The sequence below is a fragment of the Salvelinus namaycush genome, chromosome 40 (assembly GCF_016432855.1).
Source record: "Salvelinus namaycush isolate Seneca chromosome 40, SaNama_1.0, whole genome shotgun sequence".
Lineage (NCBI taxonomy): Eukaryota > Metazoa > Chordata > Actinopteri > Salmoniformes > Salmonidae > Salvelinus > Salvelinus namaycush.
This window is the reverse complement of record NC_052346.1, coordinates 12,767,627-12,791,879: the sequence shown is the minus strand read 5'-3', so window position 1 is coordinate 12,791,879 and position 24,253 is coordinate 12,767,627. Positions and strand designations below refer to the sequence as shown.

Sequence of the window (24,253 nt, the reverse complement as noted above, 5' to 3'; positions counted from 1 at the left end):
ATAGGATGCCACCTTTCCAACAAGTCAGTTCGTCAAATATCTGCCCTGCTAGAGCTGCGCCGGTCAATTGTAAATGCTGTTATTGTGAATTGGAAACGTCGGCTCAGCCGAGAAATGGTAGGCCACACAAGCTCTCAGAACAGGACCACCAAGTGCTGAAGTGCGTGGTGTGTAAAAATTGTCTGTCCTTGGTTGCAGCACTCACTACCGAGTTCCAAACTGCCTCTGGAAGCAACGTCAGCACAAGAACTGTTAGTCGGGAGCTTCATGAAATGGGTTTCCATGGCCGAGCAGCCGCACACAAGCCTAAGATCACCATGCGTAATGCCAAGCGTTGGCTAGAGCGGTGTAAAGCTCACCGCCATTGGACTCTGGAACAGTGGAAACGCGTTCTCTGGAGTGATGAATCACGCTTCAATACACATGATTTTTGAATGAGATGTTTGAGGAGCAGGTGTCCACATACTTTTGTTCATGTAGTGTAAGACTCAACATGGTTACACGTGTCTTCTGATCAAAATTATCCAAGAGAAAAAACTGTGTGTGTGATACACACCGGAGTTTGCTAACAAAGTATGAACAAATTCACTGTCCTTACAACCAAAGTCAAGCAGAAACTCAAGCCCAACCTGAATTAACATTTCTTTGCCGTTTGCTAGTTTAAAGAAGTTAGGAAAACACACTAAGATTCTAATCTAATCAACTCAATTTAAATGACAGGTGCGCACCCCTGTCGCTCAGGCTTTGAACTATCCGCTGTCCAATGAACAGAATAACAGTTTCCCTGTAACACAACCTGGTCTCAGAACATTTTGTATTTTTCTGTAAGTAAATCCAAGACACATTTAGTATGATATGTTACGTTTCGTATGGTATGTATTAATTTGTGGATGTCCATCATCCATTTTGTATGATATGTTACACATTACAATTTGTATATGTTATGAAATGCAATTAATACAGTATATAAGAAATTGCAATTCGTACAATATATTACAATATGTTAGGAATTCGCAAAATGTACAATATGTTACGAATGTGAAAAAACGTATCATAGGTTACGAATCCAATTTGTTGTGGCTAACGTTAGCTAGGTGGCTAATACTAATGTTAGCTAACTGGCTAACGTTAGCTAGGTTAGGAGTTAGGTTAAAGAGTTAAGGTTAGGGTTAAGGGAAGGTTTAGCTAAAAGGGTTAAGGGAAGGGTTCGCTAACATGCCAAGTAGTTACAAAGTCGCTAAAAAGAAGTAAGTAGTTGAAAAATTGCTGATTAGCTAGAATGCTAAAGCTGTCCATGATGAGATTCATAAACAAAACCTTTGGGTTGCTAGACTTTTGCGTAATATGCCTACTTATCCACTCCAAGTAAACAGCAAAGTGGGTCAATTTCCGCAAAAACTACGAGCGTTGAAGCATAGGCAACATTTCTCTGCCAGTTTGGTTCCATTGCTACCACACTGTAACAGCATGAAGCAAACCCATTCACATGCGCAGATACTGTATGTGACTGTGTGAGAGCGAAGTCTTGCATTTCAATATCTGTGGTGCTGCTCGAGGCAATGCCATTTACCTGAGTCTACCTTTAAGTATACTTTTTCCACCTGCAGGCACACTAATGATATGGTCCTTTTGAAATACTTAAAACACAGAAATAGATTACCCCTCAGTTTTTTTAAAATCCTTTTAGGGGGTAGATCAGCTTTAATGTTGCAGATAGGTTTGTAGCTTCCATCAATATAATTGCCTGCATAATTTCCAATCCCCCATATATTTTTTTGTAAATATACAGTGCCTTCGGAAAGTATTCAGACTCCTTGACTTTTTCCACATTTTGTTAGGTTACAGCCTTCTTCTAAAATTGATAAATAGTTTCCCCCCTCATCAATTAACACACAATACCCCATAATGACAAAGCAAAAACAGGTTGAGAAATGTTTGCTAATTTATAAAAAATGAAAAAATATAATATCACATTCACATAAGTATCCAGACCCTTTACTCAGTACTTTATTGAAGCACCTTTGGCAGTGATTACAGCATCTTCTTGGGTAGGACGCTACAAGCTTGGCATAGCTGTATATGGGGAGTTTCTGCCATTCTTCTCTGCAGATTCTCTCAAGCTCTGTCAGGTTGGATGGGGAGCGTTGCTGCACAGCTACATTCAGGTCTCTCCAGAGATGTTTGATCGGGTTCAAGTCCGGGCTCTGGCTGGGCCACTCAAGGACATTCAAAGACTTGGCTGTGTGCTTAGGGTCGTTGTCCTGTTGGACGGTGAACCTTGCCCCAGTCTGAGGTCCTGAGCACTCTGGAGCAGGTTTTCATCAAGGATCTCTTTGTACTTTGCTCCGTTCATCTTTGCCTCGATCCTGACAAGTCTCCCTGCCACTGAAAAACATCCCCACAGCATGATGCTGCCACCATCATGCTTCGCCATACGGATGGTTCCAGGTTTCTTCCAGACGTGACGCTTGGCATTCAGGCCAAAAAGTTCAATCTTGGTTTCAGACCAGATAATCTTGTGTATATACAGTACCAGTCAAAGGTTTGGACACCTACTCTTTCCAGTGTTTTTCTAGAATTTTTTAAATAGTGAAGACATCAAAACTATGAAATAACACATGGAATCATGTAGTAACCAAAAAAGTGTTAAACTATTAATATTTTTTATGAATGAAGAATAATCATGGATTAAGGTTCCACAATATGTCTCATATTTCTAATGTCAGTTAGCCTACCACTGACTCAGTGTTTACAATTATAAAGCGTTTAATATAGATTTCATAAGTGGCAGATATAAAAAAAAAAGTGTCTGGTAGAAATGAAAGGGATGAATTATCCTGCGTTGGTGTCTTATCAACAAAGTGAAACAAACAACTTAAAAAAGCCCCCCAAAATGTTCTAATTTTTTGAGCCAATTTATTTTAACTTCATTGTCATTTGGTGATGGAAACTGTACTATCTCTGACAGGAACATTCTGATTTAGTTTATGGTCGAAGCACTCCAATTTAAGCCAATCATTAAGTTGGTTCTGGTTGTACTTACAACCACGAACGGCACATGTTGTCCCCGAGCTCCGTAACATTTCATCATCTAGCGAGTGAATATCTTATTATTGCTTATCCCAGTTGGCTTCTAAAATCTACTCAGTACTTCGCTACTTCTGCCGGAAATGCCACCCATAATCGTTTCCCCAGTAACCTCCCCAGGAAACCTGTGGATACATTTTACGAACACAATCTATTTTTACAATAGTTATCTTTTGTTTCTTTTTACTTCTATCCTTCCGCTACACTCAACCCCTCCCATCTACAGTTGAAGTCGGAAGTCTACATACACTTATGTTGGAGTCATTCAAACTCGTTTTTCAACCACTCCACAAATTTCTTGTTAACAAACTATAGTTTTGGCAAGTCGGTTAGGACATCTACTTTGTGTATGACACAAGTCATTTTTCCAACAATTGTTTACAGACAGATTATTTCACTGTATCACAATTCCAGTAGGTCAGAAGTTTACATACACTAAGTTGACTGTGCCTTTAAACAGCTTGAAAAAGTCCAGAAAATGATGTCGTGGCTTTAGAAGCTTCTGATAGGCTAATTTACATAATATGAGTCAATTGGAGGTGTACCTGTGGATGTATTTCAAGGCCTACCTTTAAACTCAGTGCCTCTTTGCTTGACGTCATGGGAAACTCAAAAAAAAACAGCCAAAACCTCAGGTTCATCCTTGGGAGCAATTTCCAAATGCCTGAAGGTACCACGTTCATCTGTACAAACAATAGTACGCAAGTATAAACACCATGGGACCACGCAGCCATCATATCGCTCAGGAAGGAGACGCGTTCTGTCTCCTAGAGATGAACGTACTTTGGTGCGAAAGTGCAAATCAATCCCAGAACAGCAGCAAAGGACCTTGTGAAGATGCTGGAGGATACAGGTTCAAAAGTATCTATATCCACAGTAAACGAGTCCTATATCGACATAACCTGAAAGGCCGCTCAGCAAGGAAGAACCCACTGCTCCAAAACCGCCATAAAAAAGCCAGACTACGGTTTGCAACTGCACATGGGGACAAATATCGTACTTTTTGGAGAAATGTCCTCTGGTCTGATGAAACAAAAATAGAACTGTTTGGCCATAATGACCATCGTTATGTTTGGAGGAAATGGGGAGGCTTGCAAGCCGAAGAACACCATCCCAACCGTGAAGCACGGGTGTGGCAGCATCATGCTGTGGGGGTGCTTTGCAGCAGGAGGAACTGGTGCACTTCATAAAATAAATAGCATCATGAGGAAGGACTTATGTGGATATATTGAAGCAACATCAAGACATCAGTCAGGAAGTTAAAGCTTGGTCGCAAATGGGTCTTCCAAATGGACAATGACCCCAAGCATATTTCCAAAGTTGTGGCAAAATGGCTTAAGGACAACAAAGTCAAGGTATTGAAGTGGCCATCACAAAGCCCTGACCTCAATCCTATAGAAAATGTGTGGGCAGAACTGAAAAAGCCTTTGCGAGCAACGATTCCTACAAACCTGACTCAGTTACACCAGCACTGTCAAGAGGAATGGGCCACAATTCACCCAACTTATTGTGGGAAGCTTGTGGAAGGCTACCCGAAAAGTTTGACCCAAGTTAAACAATTTAAAGGTAATGCTACCAAATACTAATTGAGTGTATGTAAACTTCTGACCCACTGGGAATGTGATGAAAGAAATAAAAGCTCACGTAAATAATTCTCTACTAGTATTCTGACATTTCACATTCTTAAAATAAAGTGGTGATCCTAACTGACCTAAGACAGGGAATAATTTTTACGAGGATTAAATGTCAGGAATTGTGAAAAACAGAGTTTAAATGTATTTGGCTAAGGTGTATGTAAACTTCAACTGCATTTCTGAATACCATCCTGTTTGATTTCTATTTGCCATATTTTTTTAACTCTACTGTTCCACAAAAGTTCTGAACCTATATACATTTTACAGACACAGTATATTTTACATTAGTTATCTTGTTGTTATTAGTCCCACCCTTCAGCTCCACTTAACTCCTCCCATCTATCTTTTAACACCATCCATATTGGATTTCTACTTGCCATATTTTTCAACTGTACTGTGATATTTTACAAAGGTTCTGAACCGTTCTATTCTCATAGTTTCTACAGATTGTAAATGAAAGTTAACATCTTTTGCTGGAAGTTTTATTATTCATTGATTGACTAGGACTTTTTAAAATCACCGAACAGTGCTATCTGCAGAGTTAGCTCCAGGTAAATATTGCAATTCTTCAGCCATTGCTGGACTTTGGTAGTTTAAACTGCAATCGGTGACATTGGTCCCATAGGCACCAATGTGATAGCAGCTGGGTCTTGTCTGCTGAGTTCATTGATTGTATATGAACCAGAAAAAAAAATTGTGAGTGGATGTCTCGCTTCCATCTCTGACTACTCCTTCCTCCTTCCTTCGATTAGTAGTCCTGCTTGCTCCAGTGCTTTATCTACATTAGGCACCAGTTGTCTCTCGTAGTCCCAGACTCTCTTGTCTTCATGCAGCTCCTCCTTGGTCAGTCCTCGTCGTAGGGGAACTCTGACATGGATGATACGACACATGTTAGGAAGAACCTTCACCGTCTGCCCAAAGTTACGCAGCACAGAGTGGACCGACGTCTGCTCCACTGCCCTGGGGTCAGAGACACAGAAGGGTTGTTAGACAGAGGCTCTATTCTATCCTTTCCTGGGTCTTACTTTCATCTTGTAGGGGTGGTAGGTTCTAACCAGAGCCCTATACTACGAACTCTGAGTTCAACTTGCGATAACCACTTACATAAATGTGGCTCACCTTTTAGCCAGGTACATTTCTGGGCAGGCTAAATCAGGGCTAACTCTACTCATCCTGAATGAAATATCTGAGCTGTGAGTTGAGGACCATTGAGATCAGGTTCCCATCATCCCTTTCATTTGAGGAGGACCACTGATTAAATATTATATTATTCAAATGTTTTTTCTGTGTAATTTTTTGTTGTTGTAATATTAAATACACATTTAGTAATGACAGGATACATTTGAAACTTCACGCAGAGTATAACTTTTGTATGACTTTATATCATTATTTTATCTATGGGAGTGGGGAGAAAAGTTGCTTGTGCATTGATAAACACACCAAAGACGGCATTAACTAAACGTAATAAAAGTAAGACGGCACTTCTTATGACCTTTTTCACACCATAACCTGCAGAATTTGCAAGGTAGCTTTTATTTCATGTTGATTTGGTTAAAAATGTAATGTAGCGCTGACTCGCCCATGGATTTATGTTTCAGCATTGTCTCAATGAAGAGTTCGGAGCTCAACTAGCCACGTGCGACATGCATGCGCAGTTATAAGTCTGCCTGAGTGAGCAGCAGGAGGACACGCAATATCCAACGTCGTAATAGGGATGAAGCCTGACCTGGAATGTGAACCTAACTGAAGCTGACTAGCGTTAGAAAACCCTGAGTATATCTAGCTAGCTTCTTAGTATACTACTCTGGGCCATACTATCATCTTGGAGGGGTGGTAGGTTCGAACCTGGGCCGTACTATCATCTTGGAGGGGTGGTAGATTCTAACCTGGGCCGTACTATCATCTTGGAGGGGTGGTAGGTTCTAACCTGGGCCGTACTATCATCTTGGAGGGGTGGTAGGTTCGAACCTGGGCCGTACTATCATCTTGGAGGGGTGGTAGATTCTAACCTGGGCCGTACTATCATCTTGGAGGGGTGGGAGATGCGATAGTCTGGCTCCTCTCTGTAGATGTGCTCCATGATGTTGATCCCTGGAACATCCTGCCAGCGGGGCCGTTTAAACCTTCCACTAGGCTCAAACTGGGACTTAGGGAAGATGTGGTTCTCTATGAGGAACACTTCGGCCTGGGGAGAAGGAGGGTTGAGTGAGAGAAGGCGAAAGAGAGAGAATGAATTCTGATTTTTTTCCCCCCTTCATATCCGATATATCTTTCTCACTGCTCACACCTTTATTGTATTTTGACCCATATCAGATTTGCACATTCACACTGACGTAGCATATGAAATAGCTTGCAAACTCAATGCGTCAAAAGACAGGATTCCATGGCTGCGTTTACACGTGCAGCCCAATTCTGATCTTTTTTCAATAATTGGTCTTTTCAGTTCTAAAAAATGTCAGATGAGATATGGTCAAAAAACAATAACAAAACCCAAAACACCAAAGATCAGTAATTGCGGTTTACACATTGGGGAAAATATCAGATTTGTATCAGATAATTGGCAAGAAAATCTGAATTGGGATACCTGTGTAAACATCCTAACATATGCATACTACACACATAATGATCATAATTAACAGACATACACACTACTTCCCTGAGTCCTCCCCCTACCTTTTGGTTTTGCCTCTGAAGTACATCCATCATCTGGGGCAGGGTTTGATGCTGGTACGGAGCTATAATCTCATCTATGTCGTTCAGCAGTACATAGCGTGACTGATACATGTGTCTGTAGACACAGTCATTCAGAGTGGTCAACTGGCCATAGTAGTGGATGTCCCCTCCATGTTCACTGGGCTGCCACCCGCGGGACGGGTTCATGTATTTGTCGATAGGCCAGGGCACCACCTGCAGTCAATCAATCCGTTAGTTAATTTGGGAGAACGAGCTTGTGGTAATGACTGGAGCGGAATAGGTGGAATGGTATCAAATACATCAAACACATGGTTTCCAGGTGTTTGATGCCATTCCATTTGCTCCTTTCCAGCCATTATTATGATCCGTTCTCCCCTCAGCAGCCTCCACTGCTATCTATCTATGTATCTATCTATCCATCTATCCATCTATCCATCCAATCAGTTAATTCCTACCTCCACAAAGCCGTCGTGTGTGTAAATCTGTAGCAGTCTATCCAGCTCTGATCCACAGCTGGTGTTATACACCACAACATGCTGCACTCCCAACAACCTGCAATATAGAAATCAATCAATCAACCATTTAATCAATCAATTGATCACTCAATCAATCAATCAATCAACCATTTAATCAATCAACCAATCGATCAATCAATACCCACTTGTACATCTCCAGAGTCTGGGTGACCTGAAGCACGTTGTTATAATCGCCAAATAAATTGGACCAACAGACAGTGAAGTTGAACTGAAACTCCTCTTCCTCCCTTTTCACAAGGTTCTGGATGCGGAGGAAGGTTTGCTTCTGAGCGAGCTTGGCGTCAGCTTGTGTGGCGAGGGTCACATGTGACGGGTTGCAGTCGGGAAGATTCGGACAAAGGACGTCGGTCGTCACGAAGCGGAAACCTTTATCCCAATACAGAACAGAGTCACATATATGTAAATCCACAAACTAATCAGAGAATCACCAAGCCCCTTATTTCTATGATTCGGGTGTTGATTCAGGTGTGTCAGTGCAGGGCTAAAACCAAATAGCAAATAGCAGGTACCAAAGTGATCCGAGTGCATCTGGACTTCAGCCTTCATTCCATTAGCCCAGTGAGTCCCACAGTAGAACACACAGTACAGAGGCTGGACTGAGTCTCGTCTGAAGATACTGATGATGCGTACGGAGCTTCCCTTCACACGATGTTCCTTGTAGGCCCCCACCATGAAGTGTTTGGTGTCGTTGACAGGCGTGATGGACTGGTCAGAGATGTGGTGCGGATAGAGGTGCTGGTGGTTGCCTGGCTGTGACCTGCGGAATCATGGACAGATTTTTCCTTTTGCCACATTTATTAAGTTTCTTGATCGTACGGCAGAGGTTTCACGGTACCTGGGCAATGTGAAGATGACGTAGACCATGAATGCCAGAGCAGAAGCTATCAGTAGAGAGAACGCACGCCTCTTCACCATCATGAGCCAGATCTATGAAGGTAGTTTATAGAAGGTGAAGATTGAGGTGACCTTTGAAGAGAAGGGAAAGTTAATAATGTAGTCGCACTTTACACATGCAGCCCAATTCTGATCGTTTTTTTGCCACAAATTGGTCTTTCGACCAATCAGATCAGCTCTTTTGCCCATAATTGGGCAAAAGATCAGAATTGGGATGCCTGTTTAAACGCAGCCTCTGATCCTTAGAGTGAGATGAAGATATTCATGACATGCAAAATGTTGTATCTAATGACACTCAATAGGCCTCAATTTTAAGTTTCAACTTTCAGCATTATTTGTCCCAGAGACGGAAATAGTGGCTTTGCAGGAGAGCACGTATGACATGAAAAACATAACAAATCCACATTGACCAGAATAGAAATGACAGCAAGGGACACAATGGAAATAAGTAACTGACTTTGTTGTATTAGTTTTGTCTAGTTTTGTACTGTGTGTATGTATTTCTTAAACTGTCAAATAAAAGAAATCAACCACTGCCTTGAGGGGAAATAAAAGGTGTGTGCCGGGGTTGATCGCAGTTGTAGTTGTTGTGTGTGTGTGTGTGTATAGAGTTCTTAGTGGACAAGCCAGAGCAGGAGTTCCAGGACCTAAATGAGAAATCCAGAGCTCTGAAACACATCCTCAGGAAGATACCTGACGAGATCAACGACCAGGTACTCTTACCAAAGATGGTTGAAAAATGAAGATGTCCCACTTATCATATAAAACAAATTGTCCATTCCGGTCAACTTAATTAACGGGGTGGCTCTCGCATAGACACCAATGCATTAGCAGCTAGGTCTGGTCTGCTTAGTTGACTGTATATGAACCAGTAAAAAAATGAGGGAGTGGGATGTCTCTCTTCCTCTTCCGTCTCTGTGCTTACTACACACACACGCACGTGCACAGATAGAGCCATAGAGGTGGGGCACCTGCACTTTTTCCCTCCTATGAAAAAAGTGCACTTTTAATTGGTAGCAGTTTTTTAAACTAATTCTTCTGTATATCATTGTCGGTCTCTATTCTCTCTTGTAATTTAAATGCAACGAATTGTCCTTCAAAGTACATAATTTATCAGAAACGAAGGAATCTTGAAAAAAGATTCCCCGCCCCTCTGCCACTGATCCTGCGTAACCTGCCGGTTACTTCATCCAATTCATATTATATTCTATCCAATTCATATTCTCGCTACCCAGGCTTGCAATACATATGTCAATCTGTGCTTGAATTAGTGTAAATTACAGTTTGCACTTTTTTTGGTAGGCCTATTCCATTCCAATATCCCATTGTAGCAGCCTGCTAAACTAAATACAGTACAGATCAAATATGTATTGTATTTCACACATGTCAACAGTCATCACCAAGGCTACAGACACTGACTGACACTCTGCAGGAGACAGGGCTTCGTCGGCTGTGAAAACCAGGAACAACCTCATCTCCAAACTAGCTGCCTCTACAGAGAGCACTGCCACCACCAGAACTAGCACTCTCATTCTCAGCAGCACCTTTACAGGAAATCACATGATTTCACATGTGGCCAACTTACCTGGTAAAACGTGTTTTTGGAACACTTGACATGTGATCACGTTTTCACATGTGTAGTTTCATGTTATCACATGTTGCTTTACATTGTTGCCACGTAAGACACACACACACACACACACACACACACACACACACAACACACACACACACACACACACACACACACACACACACACACACACACACACACACACACACACACACACACACACACACACACACACACACACACACACACACACACACACAATTATTCTCCCTGGCTCCCTGTCCTGACATACATCCCACACACACAGTGCATTCTGGAATATTCAGACCCTTGACTTTTTCCACATTTTGTTATGTTACAGCCTTATTCTAAAATGTATTAAATTAATTGTTTTACCTCATCATTCTACACACACTAGTAGCATACCACCCTGCATCCCACTGCTGGCTTGCTTCTGAAGCTAATCAGGGTTGGTCCTGGTCGATCCCTAGATGGGAGACCAGATGCTGCTGGAAGTGGTGTTGGAGGGCCAGGAGGAGGCACTCTTTCCTCAGGTCTGAAATTTTTACTCCCAATACCCCAGGGCAGTGATTGGGTGCCCTGTGTAGGGTGCTGTCTTTTGGATGGGACGTTAAATGGGTGTCGTGACTCTCTGTGGTCATTAAAGATCCTATGGTACTTATCGTAAGAGTAGGGGTGTTAACCCCGATGTCCTGGCTAAATTCCCAATCTGGCCTTCATACCATGGCCACCTAATCATCCCCAGCTTACAATTGGCTCATTCATCCCCCTCCTCTCCCCTGAAACTATTTCCCAGGTCATTGCTGTAAGTGAGAATGTGTTCTCAGTCAACTTACCTGGTAAAATACAAATAAATAAATAAAACACTACCCCATAATGACAAATCAAATTGAAAACAGGTTTTTAGAAATGTTTTAAATGTACATATAATTTAAAAAACGAAATACCTTATTTACATAAATATTCAGACCATTTGCTATGAGACTTGAAATTGAGCTCAGGTGCATCTTGTTTCCATTGATCATCCCTGAGATGTTTCTACAACTTTATTGGAGTCAACCTGTGGTACATTCAATTGATTGGACATGATTTGGAAAGGCACACATCTGTCTATACAAGGTCCCACAGTTGACAGTGCATGTCAGAGCAAAAACCAAGCCATGAGGTCGAAGGAATTGTCCGTAGAGCTCAGAGACACGATTGTGTCAAGGCACAGTTCTGGGGAAGGGTACCAAAACATTTCTGCAGCATTGATTGTCCCCAAGAACACAGTGGCCTCCATCATTTTTCTTAAATGGAAGAAGTTTGCAACAACCAAGACTCTTCCTGGAGATGGCCGCCCAGCCAAACTGAGCAATCGGGGGAGAAGGGCCTTGGTCAGGGAGGTGACCAAGAACCCAATGGTCACTCTGACAGAGCTCCATAGTTCCTCTGTGGAGATAGGAGAACCTTCCAGAAGGACAACCATCTCTGCAGCACTCCACCAATCAGGCCTTTATGGTAGAGTGGCCAGACGGAAGTCACTCCTCAGTAAAATGCACATGACAGCCCACTTGGAGTTTGCCAAAAGGCACCTAAAGGACTCTCAGACCGTGAGAAACAAGATTCTCTGGTCTGATGAAACCAAGAGTAAACTCTTTGGCCTGAATGCCAAGCGTCACATCTGGAGGAAACATGGCCCCATCCCTACGGTGAAGCATGGTGGTGGCAGCATCATGCTGTGGGGATGTTTTTCAGAGGCAGGGACTGGAAGACTAGTCAGGATCAAGGGAAAGATGAATGGAGCAAAGTACAGAGAGATCCTTGAGGAAAACCTGCTCCAGAGCGCTCAGGACCTCAGACTGGGACGAAGCACACAGCCAAGACAACTCAGGAGGGGCTTCGGGGCAAGTCTCTGAATGTCCTTGAGTGGCCCAGCCAGAGCCCGGACTTGAACCTGATCTAACATCTCTGGAGAGACCTGAAAATAGCTGTGCAGCGACGCTCCCCATCCAACCTGACAGAGCTTGAGAGGATCTGCAGAAAAGAATGGGAGAAACTCCCCAAAAACAGATGTGCCCAGCTTGTAGCGTCATACCCAAGAAGACTTAATGCTATATTCGCTACCAAAGGTGCTTCAACAAAGTACTGAGTAATATTTAATAAAAAATATATATTTTTGTAAATATTTATATCCATATACATACACGCATGCATACATATACACATATAGACATACACATACCTATATAGACATACATACTTCTATAAGAATAGACCTTTATTATTATTCCCCGCAAACCCTACCACCCTTCCCCAATTGGAGTAAACTAATAAACACTTAGGCTATTACCTTCAGTTTATGCATCTTATACATATTTTACAGATACAATCTATTTTACAATAGTTTTATTTAGTTTGTTTTTAGTCCTTCCTCTATTTCTGATGTCCATTCAGTTTGATTTCTATTTGTAACTGTGCTATTTCACAAAAGTTATGAAGCTATATACATTTTACAGACCCCGTATGTTTTACATTGTTTGTCTTGTTATTAGTCCCATCCTTCAGCTCCATTCAACCCCTCCCATCTATCTCTCAACATCATCCATTTTGGATTTCTATTTGCCATATATTTTTCAACTGTGCTGTGATGCTTCACAAAAGTATTGAACCTTTCTATTCTCATAGCTTCTACAGATTGTAAATTAAATTTTTATTTTTTTGCTAAAATAATTATATTATTGATTGATTGACTATGACTTTTCAAATCACCCAGTATTGCTATCTGCAGCGTTAGTTCTAGGCAACTGTTGCAATTCTTCAGCCATTCCTGGACCTGTGACCAAAAACGAGCTACATATGGACAATACCAAAATAAATGATCTAATGACTCTGCCTCCTCACAGCAGAATCTGCAGAGCTGGGAAGATTGTATCCCCCATATATATAACATTCTATTGGTTGCAAGAATTTTGTATAGTAATTTAAATTGAAAAATGTGAAGTTTTGAATCCGGTGTTGTTTTGTGTATCAATTCATAAACCATGTGTCATGGAATGGGTACATCGAAAATCTCTTCCCAACTATTTTGCAATTTACATGGCTCAGCTATCAGTTTTTTGGTCCTTAAATGAAATTGGTATATGTTTTTATTTATCACACTTTTCTTTAACCATTAATGTTCTTTAATACAGGGCCGACATACAAGTTCCTTACTTCTTTCCCCTTTTACTTGCCTCTTCCATTTTTGTGGTAATGCTGCAATTAATTGATTGTAATTTTGGGTAGAGCAGAGATTTCCATATGTCTGTGTTAGCTGCATGTGTGACATAACTCCACCAGTCCTATTTATGATATCATTCACTAAAATTATACCTTTTTTTCTTTTTTTTTTTTCTTTAAAAAATATATTTTTTTTAATCAATTTTTAATCAAAATACTTTCAGTTTTTTACTTTAAATACATTTGCAAACATTTCTAAAAACCTGGTTTTGCTTTGTCATTATGTTATTGTGTTTAGATTGAGAACGGTTTTATTTAATACATTTTAGAACAAGGCTGTAACGTAAGAAGATGTGGAAAAAGTCAAAGGGTCTGAATACTTTCTGAATGCATTGTATCCAGAGACTCCGGATACCCACAAAATTAAACAGGTATGTTATCAGCAGAACATATTGTAATCAGATTACAGATACGTTTGAAAATCTAAATGATTAGTTCTTGGATTACTTTTAAATTCAAGAAAGGATGTTGTCTCATCAGGATCCTGGCAACACTGTTCTAGATGTAGTGGTGACGACAGTAGTTCTGACTGACAACTTTACCAGGACACGGATCTGCCAATGTCAATCTCTCTCCATAAACCTAATCTATGCTAAGTGACACGTTGTTTGCTTAGCTAGCTAGGTAGCTCATGTCAAATGAATAGGTTACTATCACGTATCTGAAAATACATGATCAACTGATGTTTACTGATCATGAAAAGCATCCAATTTGTAAGTCGCTCTGGATAAGAGCGTCTGCTAAATGACTTAAATGTAAATGTAAATGTAATGCAGTTACTTGCTGTATAACTCTGATGATAGAGCTAAATGTGGAATCATCAGAAATGTCTGTAGTTCTGACTATGCTATTCAAGAGGTAATGTTATTAAAATCAAATAGTTATACAATGTATTTAACAATCTCTTGAAAACGGCTAGTAGCCCACTTGTTAATGGTTTTTAGTGAAAATCGTATACATTTCTGGCACCAACATCAATCAATTTCTGAATATACCTGTGTGTAAGTCCAGGAAGAGGAGCAAATTGTATCCACAAAAAGGTAGTGATGTGTAGATAGATTCAAAGTTCAAATTGTTTAGTCAAATCCACCAGACGCAGCCAAACCATGGAAATGGTGTGGATATTACAGCCTACTACAGGATACGACAGTAGCCTCTTTCTTTCTTTCTTTCTTTCTTTCTTTCTTTCTTTCTTTCTTTCTTTCTTTCTTTCTTTCTTTCTTTCTTTCTTTCTTTCTTTTGAATTGATAGGCTGTTTATCATATAAAACAAATTGTCCATTCCGGTCTGCTTAATTAACGGGGTGGCTCTCGCATAGGCACCAATGCATTAGCAGCTAGGTCTGGTCTGCTTAGTTGACTGTATATGAACCAGTAAAAAAATGAGGGAGTGGGATGTCTCTCTTCCTCTTCCGTCTCTGTGCTTACTACACACAAATGGTGTGGATATTACAGCCTACTACAGGATGGGACAGTAGCCTCTTTCTTTCTCTTTCTTTCTTTCTTTTCTTTCTTTCTTTCTTTCTTTCTTTCTTTCTTTCTTTCTTTCTTTCTTTCTTTCTTTCTTTCTTTCTTTCTTTCTTTCTTTCTTTCTTTCTTTCTTTCTTTCTTTCTTTCTTTCTTTCTTTCTTTCTTTCTTTCTTTCTTTCTTTCTTTCTTTCTTTCTTTCTTTCTTTCTTTCTTTCTTTCTTTCTTTCTTTCTCTCTCTCTCTCTCTCTCTCTCTCTCTCTCTCTCTCTCTCTCTCTCTCTCTCTCTCTCTCTCTCTCTCTCTCTCTCTCTCTCTCTCTCACCTGTGCGTCACACAATGCAGATTGTGGAAGCTGTACTGTAATTGGAGAAATACACTTCATTTACATAATGTTGGGGGACCCTAGAGCCTGGACATGGCATCTCATATGGGTGTTTCCCACTTTACATCACATGGCTAACTGGTGCTTGTTGCCAAGAGGAATAACCTGTTTCACAGCACATCCTTGCTGGTAGAACCGGTTTGTTGAGTTTGGGACTATAAGGTTCTGTCTGCGTTCAGGTGAAAATGTAGTTATTGACATAGCCTTGTTCTGTTCAATGTTCTCTACCTATATTAATACCACAATTCATGTTAAGTTCAAAAGATACAAATGACTGACCCCATTCTAACCAATGAGTGTTCAGAACTTTATTTCAGAATCATCTTTTTGCAGATACAACCTTATATTCCCAAGCTCTCGTAATTGTTTGTCTTGTCGTAGCCTAGGCTAATGCTGTCTGTCTGCCTGTCCATTTGTCTGTCTGTCAGGTGAACTTTAGAGTGTAATGCCACTTTCAATGCTGATAAACAGCACAAGCCTACACACGCAAACACACACACACACACAAACTATCTCTACAGTTTGTTTTAATCGCTTTGGTACTATTTTCACAAGTATGTGGTACATTTTCACAAGTCTTAGTGCAAAACTCCAAACGGGTCACACTTGTAACACAGCCAGTCTTTCATTCAAAACCTGTCATTGTGCATTTAGATTGTAAACATCTCTTCCACACACCCATTGATTCAAAATATATGTTTATTGTGAAATGTAATGAGAACATTGGTTTAATCAAATAAAATGTTATTGTAGACCTTACAGTGAAATGCTTACTTACGAGCTCCTAAACAACAGTGCAGTTAAAAAAAAAATACAGATAAGAATAAGAGATAAAAGTAACAAGTAATTAAAGAGCAGCAGTAAAAAATAACAATATATACAGGGGGGTGCCGGTACAGAGTCAATGTGCGGATGCACCGGTTAGTTGAGGAAGTATGTACATGTAGGTAGAGTTAATTAAAGTGACTATGCATAGATGACAACAGAGAGTTGCAGTGGTGTGGAGAGGGGGGGATGCGCATAGTCTGGGTAGCCATTTGACTAGATGTTCAGGAGTCTTATGGCTTGGGGGTAGAAGCTGTTTAGAAGCTGTTTAGAAGCCTCTTGGACCTAGACTTGGCGCTCCAGTACCGCTTGCCATGCGGTAGCAGGGAGAACAGTCTATGACTAGGGTGGCTGGAGTCTTTGACAATTTTTAGGGCCTTCCTCTGACACCGCCTGGTATAGAGGTCCTGGATGGCAGGAAGCTTGGCCCCAGTGATGTACTGGGCCGTTCGCACTACCCTCTGTAGTGCCTTGCGGTCGGAGGCCGAGCAGTTGCCATACCAGGCAGTGATGCAACCAGTCAGGATGGTGCCGCTGTAGAACCTTTTGAGGATTTGAGGACCCATGCCAAAACTTTTCAGTCTCCTGAGTGGGAATAGGCTTTGTCGTGCCCTCTTCACGACTGTCTTGGTGTGCTTGGACCATTCTAGTTTGTTGTTGATGTGGACACTAAGGAACTTGAAGCTCTCAACCTGCTCCACTGCAGCCCCGTCGATGAGAATGGGGGCGTGCTCGGTCCTCCTTTTCCTGTAGTCCACAATCATCTCCTTAGTCTGGTTACGTTGAGGGATAGGTTGTTATTCTGGCACCACCCGGCCAGGTCTCTGACCTCCTCCCTATAGGCTGTCTCGTTGTTGTCGGTGATCAGGCCCACTGTTGTGTCGTCTGCAAACTTAATGATGGTGTTGGAGTCGTGCCTGGCCATGCAGTCATGGGTGAACAGAGAATACAGGAGGGGACTGAGCATGCACCCCTGGGGAGCTTCAGTGTTGAGGATCAGCGTGGCAGATGTGTTGCTACCTACCCTCACCACCTGGGGGCGGCCCGTCAGGAAGTCCAGGATCCAGTTGCAGAGGGAGGTGTTTAGTCTAGGATCCTTAGCTTAGTGATGAGCTTTGAGGGTACTATGGTGTTGAATGCTGAGCTGTAGTCAATGAATAGCATTCTCACATAAGTGTTCCTTTTGTCCAGGTGGGAAAGGGCAGTGTGGAGTGCGATAGAGATTGCATCATCTGTGGATCTGTTTGGGCGGTATGCAAAATGGAGTGGGTCTAGGGTTTCTGGGATAATGGTGTTGATGTGAGCTGTTACCTACCTTTCAAAGCACTTCATGGCTACGGACATGAGTGCTACAGGTTTGTAGTCATTTAGGCAGGTTGCCTTTGTGCTCTTGGGCACAGGGACTATGGTGGTCTGCTTGAAACATGTTGGTATTACAGACTCAATCAGGGACATGTTGAAAGTGAGTGCTATGAGGCGGTAGTCATTTAGCTCAGTTACCTTAGCTTTCTTGGGAACAGGAACAATGGTGGCCCTTTTGAAGCATGTGGGAACAGCAGACTGGGATAAGGATTGATTGAATATGTCCGTAAACACCCCAGCCAGCTGGTATTCGCATGCTCTGAGGACGCAGCTGGGGATGCCGCCTGGGCCTGCAGTCTTGCGAGGGTTAACACGTTTAAATGTTTTACTCACGTTAGCTGCAGTGAAGGAGAGCCCGCAGGTTTTGGTAGCGGGTCGTGTCAGTGGCACTGTATTGTCCTCAAAGCGAGCAAAGAAGTTGTTTAGTCTGTCTGGGAGAAAGACATCCTGGTCCGCGACGGGGCTGGTTTTTCTTTTGTAGTCCGTGATTGACTGTAGACCCTGCCACACACCTCTCGTGTCTGAGCCGTTGAATTGCGACTCTACTTTGTTTCTATACTGACGCTTAGCTTGTTTGATTGCCTTGCGGAGGGAAGAGCTACACTGTTTGTATTCGGTCATGTTTCCGGTCACCTTGCCCTGATTAAGAGCAGTGGTTCGCACTTTCAGTTTTGCACGAATGCTGCCATCAATCCACGGTTTCTGGTTGGGGAATGTTTTAATAGACACTGGGTACAACATCACCGATGCAATTGCTAATAAACTCGCTCACCGAATCAGTGTATTCATCAATGTTGTTGTTCGCCACTTTGCGGAACATATCCCAGTCCACATGATCGAAGCAATCTTGAAGTGTGGAATCCGATTGGTCGGACCAGCGTTGAACAGACCTGAGCGCGGGTGCTTCCTGTTTTAGTTTCTCATCATCTTAAATAAGCATGCCCCATTCAAAAAATTTGAACCAGGAACAGATATAGCCCTTGGTTCACTCCAGACCTGACTGCCCTTGACCAGCACAAAAACATCCTGTGGTGTACTGCATTAGCATCGAATAGCCCCCGCAATATGCAACTTTTCAGGAAAGTTAGGAACCAATATACACAGGCAGTTAGGAAAGCAAAGGCCAGCTTTTTCAAACAGAAATTTGCATCCTGTAGCACTAACTTCAAAAGGTTCTGGGACACTGTAAAGTCCATGAAGAATAAGAGCACCTCCTCCCAGCTGCCCACTGCACTGAGGCTAGGAAACACTGTCACTACCGATAAATCCGCGATAATTGAGAATTTCAATAAGCATTTTTCTACGGCTGGCCATGCTTTCCACCTGGCTACCCCTATCCCGGTCAACAACCCTGCACCCCTCACCGCAACTTGCCCAAAGCCTCGCCCATTACTCCTTCACCAAAATCCAGATAGTTGAAGTTCTGAAAGAGCTGCAAAATCTGGACCCCTACAAATCAGCAGGGCTAGACCATCTGGACCCTCTCTTCCTAAAATTATCTTTCCCGAAATTGTTGCAACCCCTATTACTAGCTTGTTCAAGCTTTCTTTTGTATCGTCTGAGATCCCCAAAGATTGGAAAGCTTGTCGTGGTAATTTCTTGTATTACTCAATGATGAGAGAGCCAACCACACACAAGTCAGAGTTATATTATAAAGTCCATCTTTAATATAATATGAGCTTCACCATAGCCCTTTTTTGACTCTCAGATCAATTCAGTGTCTATAAATGAATTCTCTGAGAGTCCTTACAAAACAATTCTTAGTTTCATTTATAGCCAAGATACACCCCTCTCAACTTACAAAGAATCCTTTACCCAAAAGAGGAGTATCCCATAGCTAGACAGCATCAGCTATAAATCATCGTTCAGTTTGGTCCCCTAAACAAGGTTCTAATCTCATTCTTGGTACTTCACTGTCTACCAAAACATTACCTCATCCAATGGCATACATCAATTGTCAAGTCTAGATACTCCCAACCAACATACAACCCCTCCTGGATAAGCTCAGAAAAGACAGTGTGCCTCTTCGGTCATATACCAGATCAAGATAAGGGCAACCTCAGAGGGGACATACAATGGTTCCAAACACTGCCTTACTCCTTCCCCCCATAAGAAAAGTAGGGAGTGACTGGCGTACAGACATTGTATGAGATAACTAACTGGTTCCCCATTAATAACGCCATCCCTTCACATGGTTTAGGAATAGTTACAGACACATTCCCATAAGAAAACAATGTTCCATTCTGTCCTCCTCCCCTTCTGATATTCTACATAGCACCACATGGTTTAACAGATACATTGACATATGAAGACAAGCCTGACCTCTCCCCTCTCTGGGCCCCAAGTGACTAAGACCTAGCTCAGAAGGGAAAATACAACTGCCCACAGTATCTCACAAGCATATGATGAAAATAACATCTTAGCTATCTATGTTACCTAGCTAAATCTGATTCTGCCACGACAAGCTGCCGCGCTCATCCCCCTCTTCAAAGGGGGGAGACACTCTAGACCCAAACTGCTACAGACCTGTATCTATCCTACCCTGCCTTTCTAAAGTCTTTGAAAGCCAAGTTAACAAACAGATCTCCAACCATTTCGAATCCCACCGTACCTTCTCCGCTATGCAATCTGGTTTCCAAGTTGGTCATGGGTGCACCTCAGCCACGTTCAAGGTCCTAAACGACATCATAACCGCCATCAATAAGAGACAATACTGTGCAGCTGTATTCATCGACCTGGCCAAGGCTTTCGACTCTGTCAATCACCACATTCTTATCGGCAGACTCAACAGCCTTGGTTTCTCAAATGACTGCCTCGCCTGGTTCACCAACTACTTCTCTGACAGAGTTCAGTGTGTCAAATCGGAGGGCCTGTTGTCCGGACCTCTGGCAGTCTCTATGGGGGTGCCACAGGGTTCAAACCTCGGGCCGACTCTTTTCTCTGTATACATCAATGATGTCACTCTTGCTGCTGGTGATTCTCTGATCCACCTCTACGCAGACAACACCATTCCGTATACTTCTGGCCCTTCTTTGGACACTGTGTTAACAAACCTCCAGACGAGCTTCAATGCCATACAACTCTCCTTCAGTGGCCTCCAACTGCTCTGAAATGCAAGCAAAACTAAATGTATGCTCTTCAACCGATCACTGCCCACACCTACCCACCCGTCCAGCATCACTACTCTGGACGGTTCTGACTTAGAATATGTGGACAACTACAAATACCTAGGTGTCTGGTTAGACTGTAAACTCTCCTTCCAGACTCACATTAAGCATCTCCAATCCAAAATTAAATCTAGAATCGGCTTCCTATTTCGCAACAAAGCATCCTTCACTCATGCTGCTAAACATACCCTTGTAAAACTGACTATCCTACTGATCCTTGACTTCGGCGATGTCATTTACAAAATAGCCTCCAACACGCTACTCAGCAAATTGGATGCAGACTATCACAGTGCCATCCGTTTTGTCACCAAAGCCCCATATACTACCCACCACTGTGACCTGTATGCTCTTGTTGGCTGGCCCTCGCTTCATATCCATCGCCAAACCCACTGGCTCCAGGTCATCTATAAGTCTTTGCTGGGTAAAGCCCCGGCTTATCTCAGCTCACTGGTCACCATGGCAGCACCCACCCGCAGCACGCGCTCCAGCAGGTATATTTTACTGGTCACCCCCAAAGCCAATTCCTCCTTCGGCCGCCTTTCCTTCCAGGAGACTCATATCTCCCTCACTAGCTTTAAGCACCAGCTGTCAGAGCAGCTCACAGATCACTGCACCTGTACATAGCCAATCTGTAAATATCACATCCAACTACCTCATCACCGTATTGTTATCTATTATATTTATTTTGCTCCTTTGCACCCCAGGGCCTCTACTTGCACACGTATCTTCTGCACATCCATCACCCCAGTGTTTAATTTGCCATACTGTAATAATTTCACCACTATGGCCTATTTATTACCTCACCCCCCTTATCCTACCTCATTTGCACACACTGTACATAGACCTTCTCTATTGTATTATTGACTGCATGTTTGTTTATTCCATGTGTAACTCTGTGTTGTTGTTTGTGTCGCACTGCTTTGCTTTATCTTGGCCAGGTCGCAGTTGTAAATGAGAAAAAAATTATAAAATTGAGCGGAGGCAGATGGAGAGGAGTGTAACGATCGTCATCTTCTTCGGACGAGGAATAGGAAGGATCGGAACAAAATGCAGCGTGGTACGTGTCCATGTTAAATTTATTAAAACTGAACACTAAATACAAAATAACAAAAGTGAAACAACGAAAATCGAAACATTCATGAAAGTTGACACAACACAACACAAAACAGGAAACAACTACCCACAAACACAGGTGGGAACAGGCTACCTAAGTATGGTTCTCAATCAGAGACAACGATTGACAGCTGCCTCTGATTGGGAACCATACCAGGCCAAACACATAGAAATACAACACACAGAACAAACCATAGAATGCCCACCCCAACTCACGCCCTGACCAAACCAAAATAGAGAGATAAAAAAGGAACTAAGGTCAGGACGTGACAAGGAGGCTCGGAAGAGTAAAGATGTACTTCCAATTGGCTCATTCATCCCCCTCCTCTTCCCTGTAACTATTCCCCAGGTCGTTGCTGTAAATGAGAAAGTGTTCTCAGTCAACTTACATGGTAAGATAAATATATAATATATCTGTCAGCCCTGTGCCGAGCTGATCTGACGCCTATGATCCTCACCCAAGAGAGAGAGTCATGACAGCACCAAAGGCTAATAGCACCAAAGGCTAATAGCACCAAAGGCTAATAGCACCAAACACAAAAAAGCCAAAAGCATGGTGCTAGAGCATGGCTAAAAGGAGAACATTATTCTTCAGAGTCTCAAGATTATATAATCATTCAGAATGACGTATACATACATCATTACAGACGTCGGTAGATATGAAACTGATACAACTTCCAACTGAACAAACAGTGAGTCATTGCTACTTTGCAAATGCAAGGATGGATTGTTAGTTCCTGAGCCTAGAATTTGGTGTCCTGACATCTGATACCAAGACAAATGGAAAACCTGTAGACCAGACCGTTTTAAGTTATGTGCATGTAATCATATGATTATAAGCAAAAGTATGTGAGGATGTGGTCGTCTTGAATATTGGTCGTCATCTTGGATCTTGGTCATCATTTTGGCATCCTGGTCGTCATCTCGGCATCGTGGTCATCATCTTGGATCTTGGTCGTCATCTTGGCATCCTGCTCATCATCTTTGCATCCTGGTCATCATCTTGGATCTTGGTCATCATCTTGGCATCCTGGTCCTCATCTTGGCATCCTGGTCCTCATCTTTGCATCATGGTCGTTATCTTGGCATCCTGGTCGTCATCTTGGATCTTGGTCGTCATCTTTGCATCCCGGTCGTCATCTTTGCATCGTGGTCATCATCTTAGATCTTGGTCGTCATCTTGGCATCCTGCTCGTCATCTTTTCATCCTGCTCGTCATCTTTGCATTCTGCTCGTCATCTTTGCATCCTGGTCGTCACCTTGGCATCCTGGTCGTCACCTTGGCATCCTGGTCGTCATCTTGGATCTTGCTCGTCATCTTGGCATCATGGTCATCATCTTGGATCTTGGTCGTCATCTTGGTCGTCATCTTGGCACCTTGGCCGTCGTCTTTATCATCTTGGATCTTGGTCATCATCTTGGCATCCTGGTTATCATCTTGGATCTTGGTCGTCATCTTGGCATCCTGGTCGTCATCTTGGCATCATTGTCGTGTGTGTGTGTGTGTGTGTGTGTGTGTGTGTGTGTGTGTGTGTGTGTGTGTGTGTGTGTGTGTGTGACCAACAAACAAACAACCTCGACTTAAATCGAAAACACGTTTTCATGTGAAAACACGTGTTTTTGTGATCACGTTTTCACCTGTGTAGTTTCATGTTATCACATTTTGCTGTACATGTTGTCACATGTTATCACATTAACGTCAAATGAAAACGTGTTTTTGGAACACTTCACATGTGATCACATATGAAATGCATGTGTTTTTTCCATAAGGTGAGTATGGTGCACCAGTAAGGCCAAGGTCGTCACACACACACACACACACACACACACACACACACAGCTAAATGCCATCATGCGTATCACCCACAATATGCAGTTAGAATGACTGCCACGGTAGGGAAGATTGATAAATGAGACTAAACTGTCTAAACTGCATAACCATGTCAATAACAGGTGAAAGGAATCCAACCACTTACAGATTGGATTAGTTTGATTTAGGAACAAGCACATTATGATCCACTCCACTTCCCTGGCTCGCTGTCCTGGCAAACATCACCCCCACACCAAATATAAGCCTCCCATCAAGAAAGTACCAGGACAAGGATTTGCGGGTGGGTATAATTTGTGGAACGTTCCAACAGGAATCCGTTCCAAAAACTTCTAAATATCAAGGTTGCCAACAAACAACGCATACAGAGTCGTATAACAGTAGAATGAGATACCGGGTAGTGAGTGA

At 42.3% G+C, this 24,253-nt stretch overlaps 1 protein-coding gene across 1 annotated transcript; it reads right to left on the bottom strand.

Annotated features, from left to right (window-relative positions):
- Nucleotides 1-5,446: 5,446 nt before the first annotated feature.
- LOC120033234 lies at nt 5,447-23,473 on the bottom strand. The gene is made up of 7 exons (XM_038979514.1): nt 23,277-23,473; nt 8,461-8,708; nt 8,077-8,317; nt 7,871-7,967; nt 7,395-7,628; nt 6,731-6,906; nt 5,447-5,681 (listed from the first exon to the last, which is right to left on the bottom strand). The coding sequence occupies exons 1-7, from the start codon at nt 23,471-23,473 to the stop codon at nt 5,447-5,449; spliced, it is 1,428 nt and encodes a 475-aa protein (XP_038835442.1).
- Between the last annotated feature and the right edge of the window lie 780 nt (nt 23,474-24,253).

Coding starts and splice junctions, on each gene's coding strand:
- LOC120033234 (XM_038979514.1), bottom strand. CDS start 23,473: ATGACGACCAAGATCCAAGATGATAACCAGGATGCCAAGATGATGACC. Junction 8,709..23,276: donor GTGACGACCAGGATGCCAAG/GTGACGACCAGG, acceptor ATGATTCCGCAG/GTCACAGCCAGGCAACCACC. Junction 7,629..7,870: donor CACACGACGGCTTTGTGGAG/GTAGGAATTAAC, acceptor GATTGACTGCAG/GTGGTGCCCTGGCCTATCGA.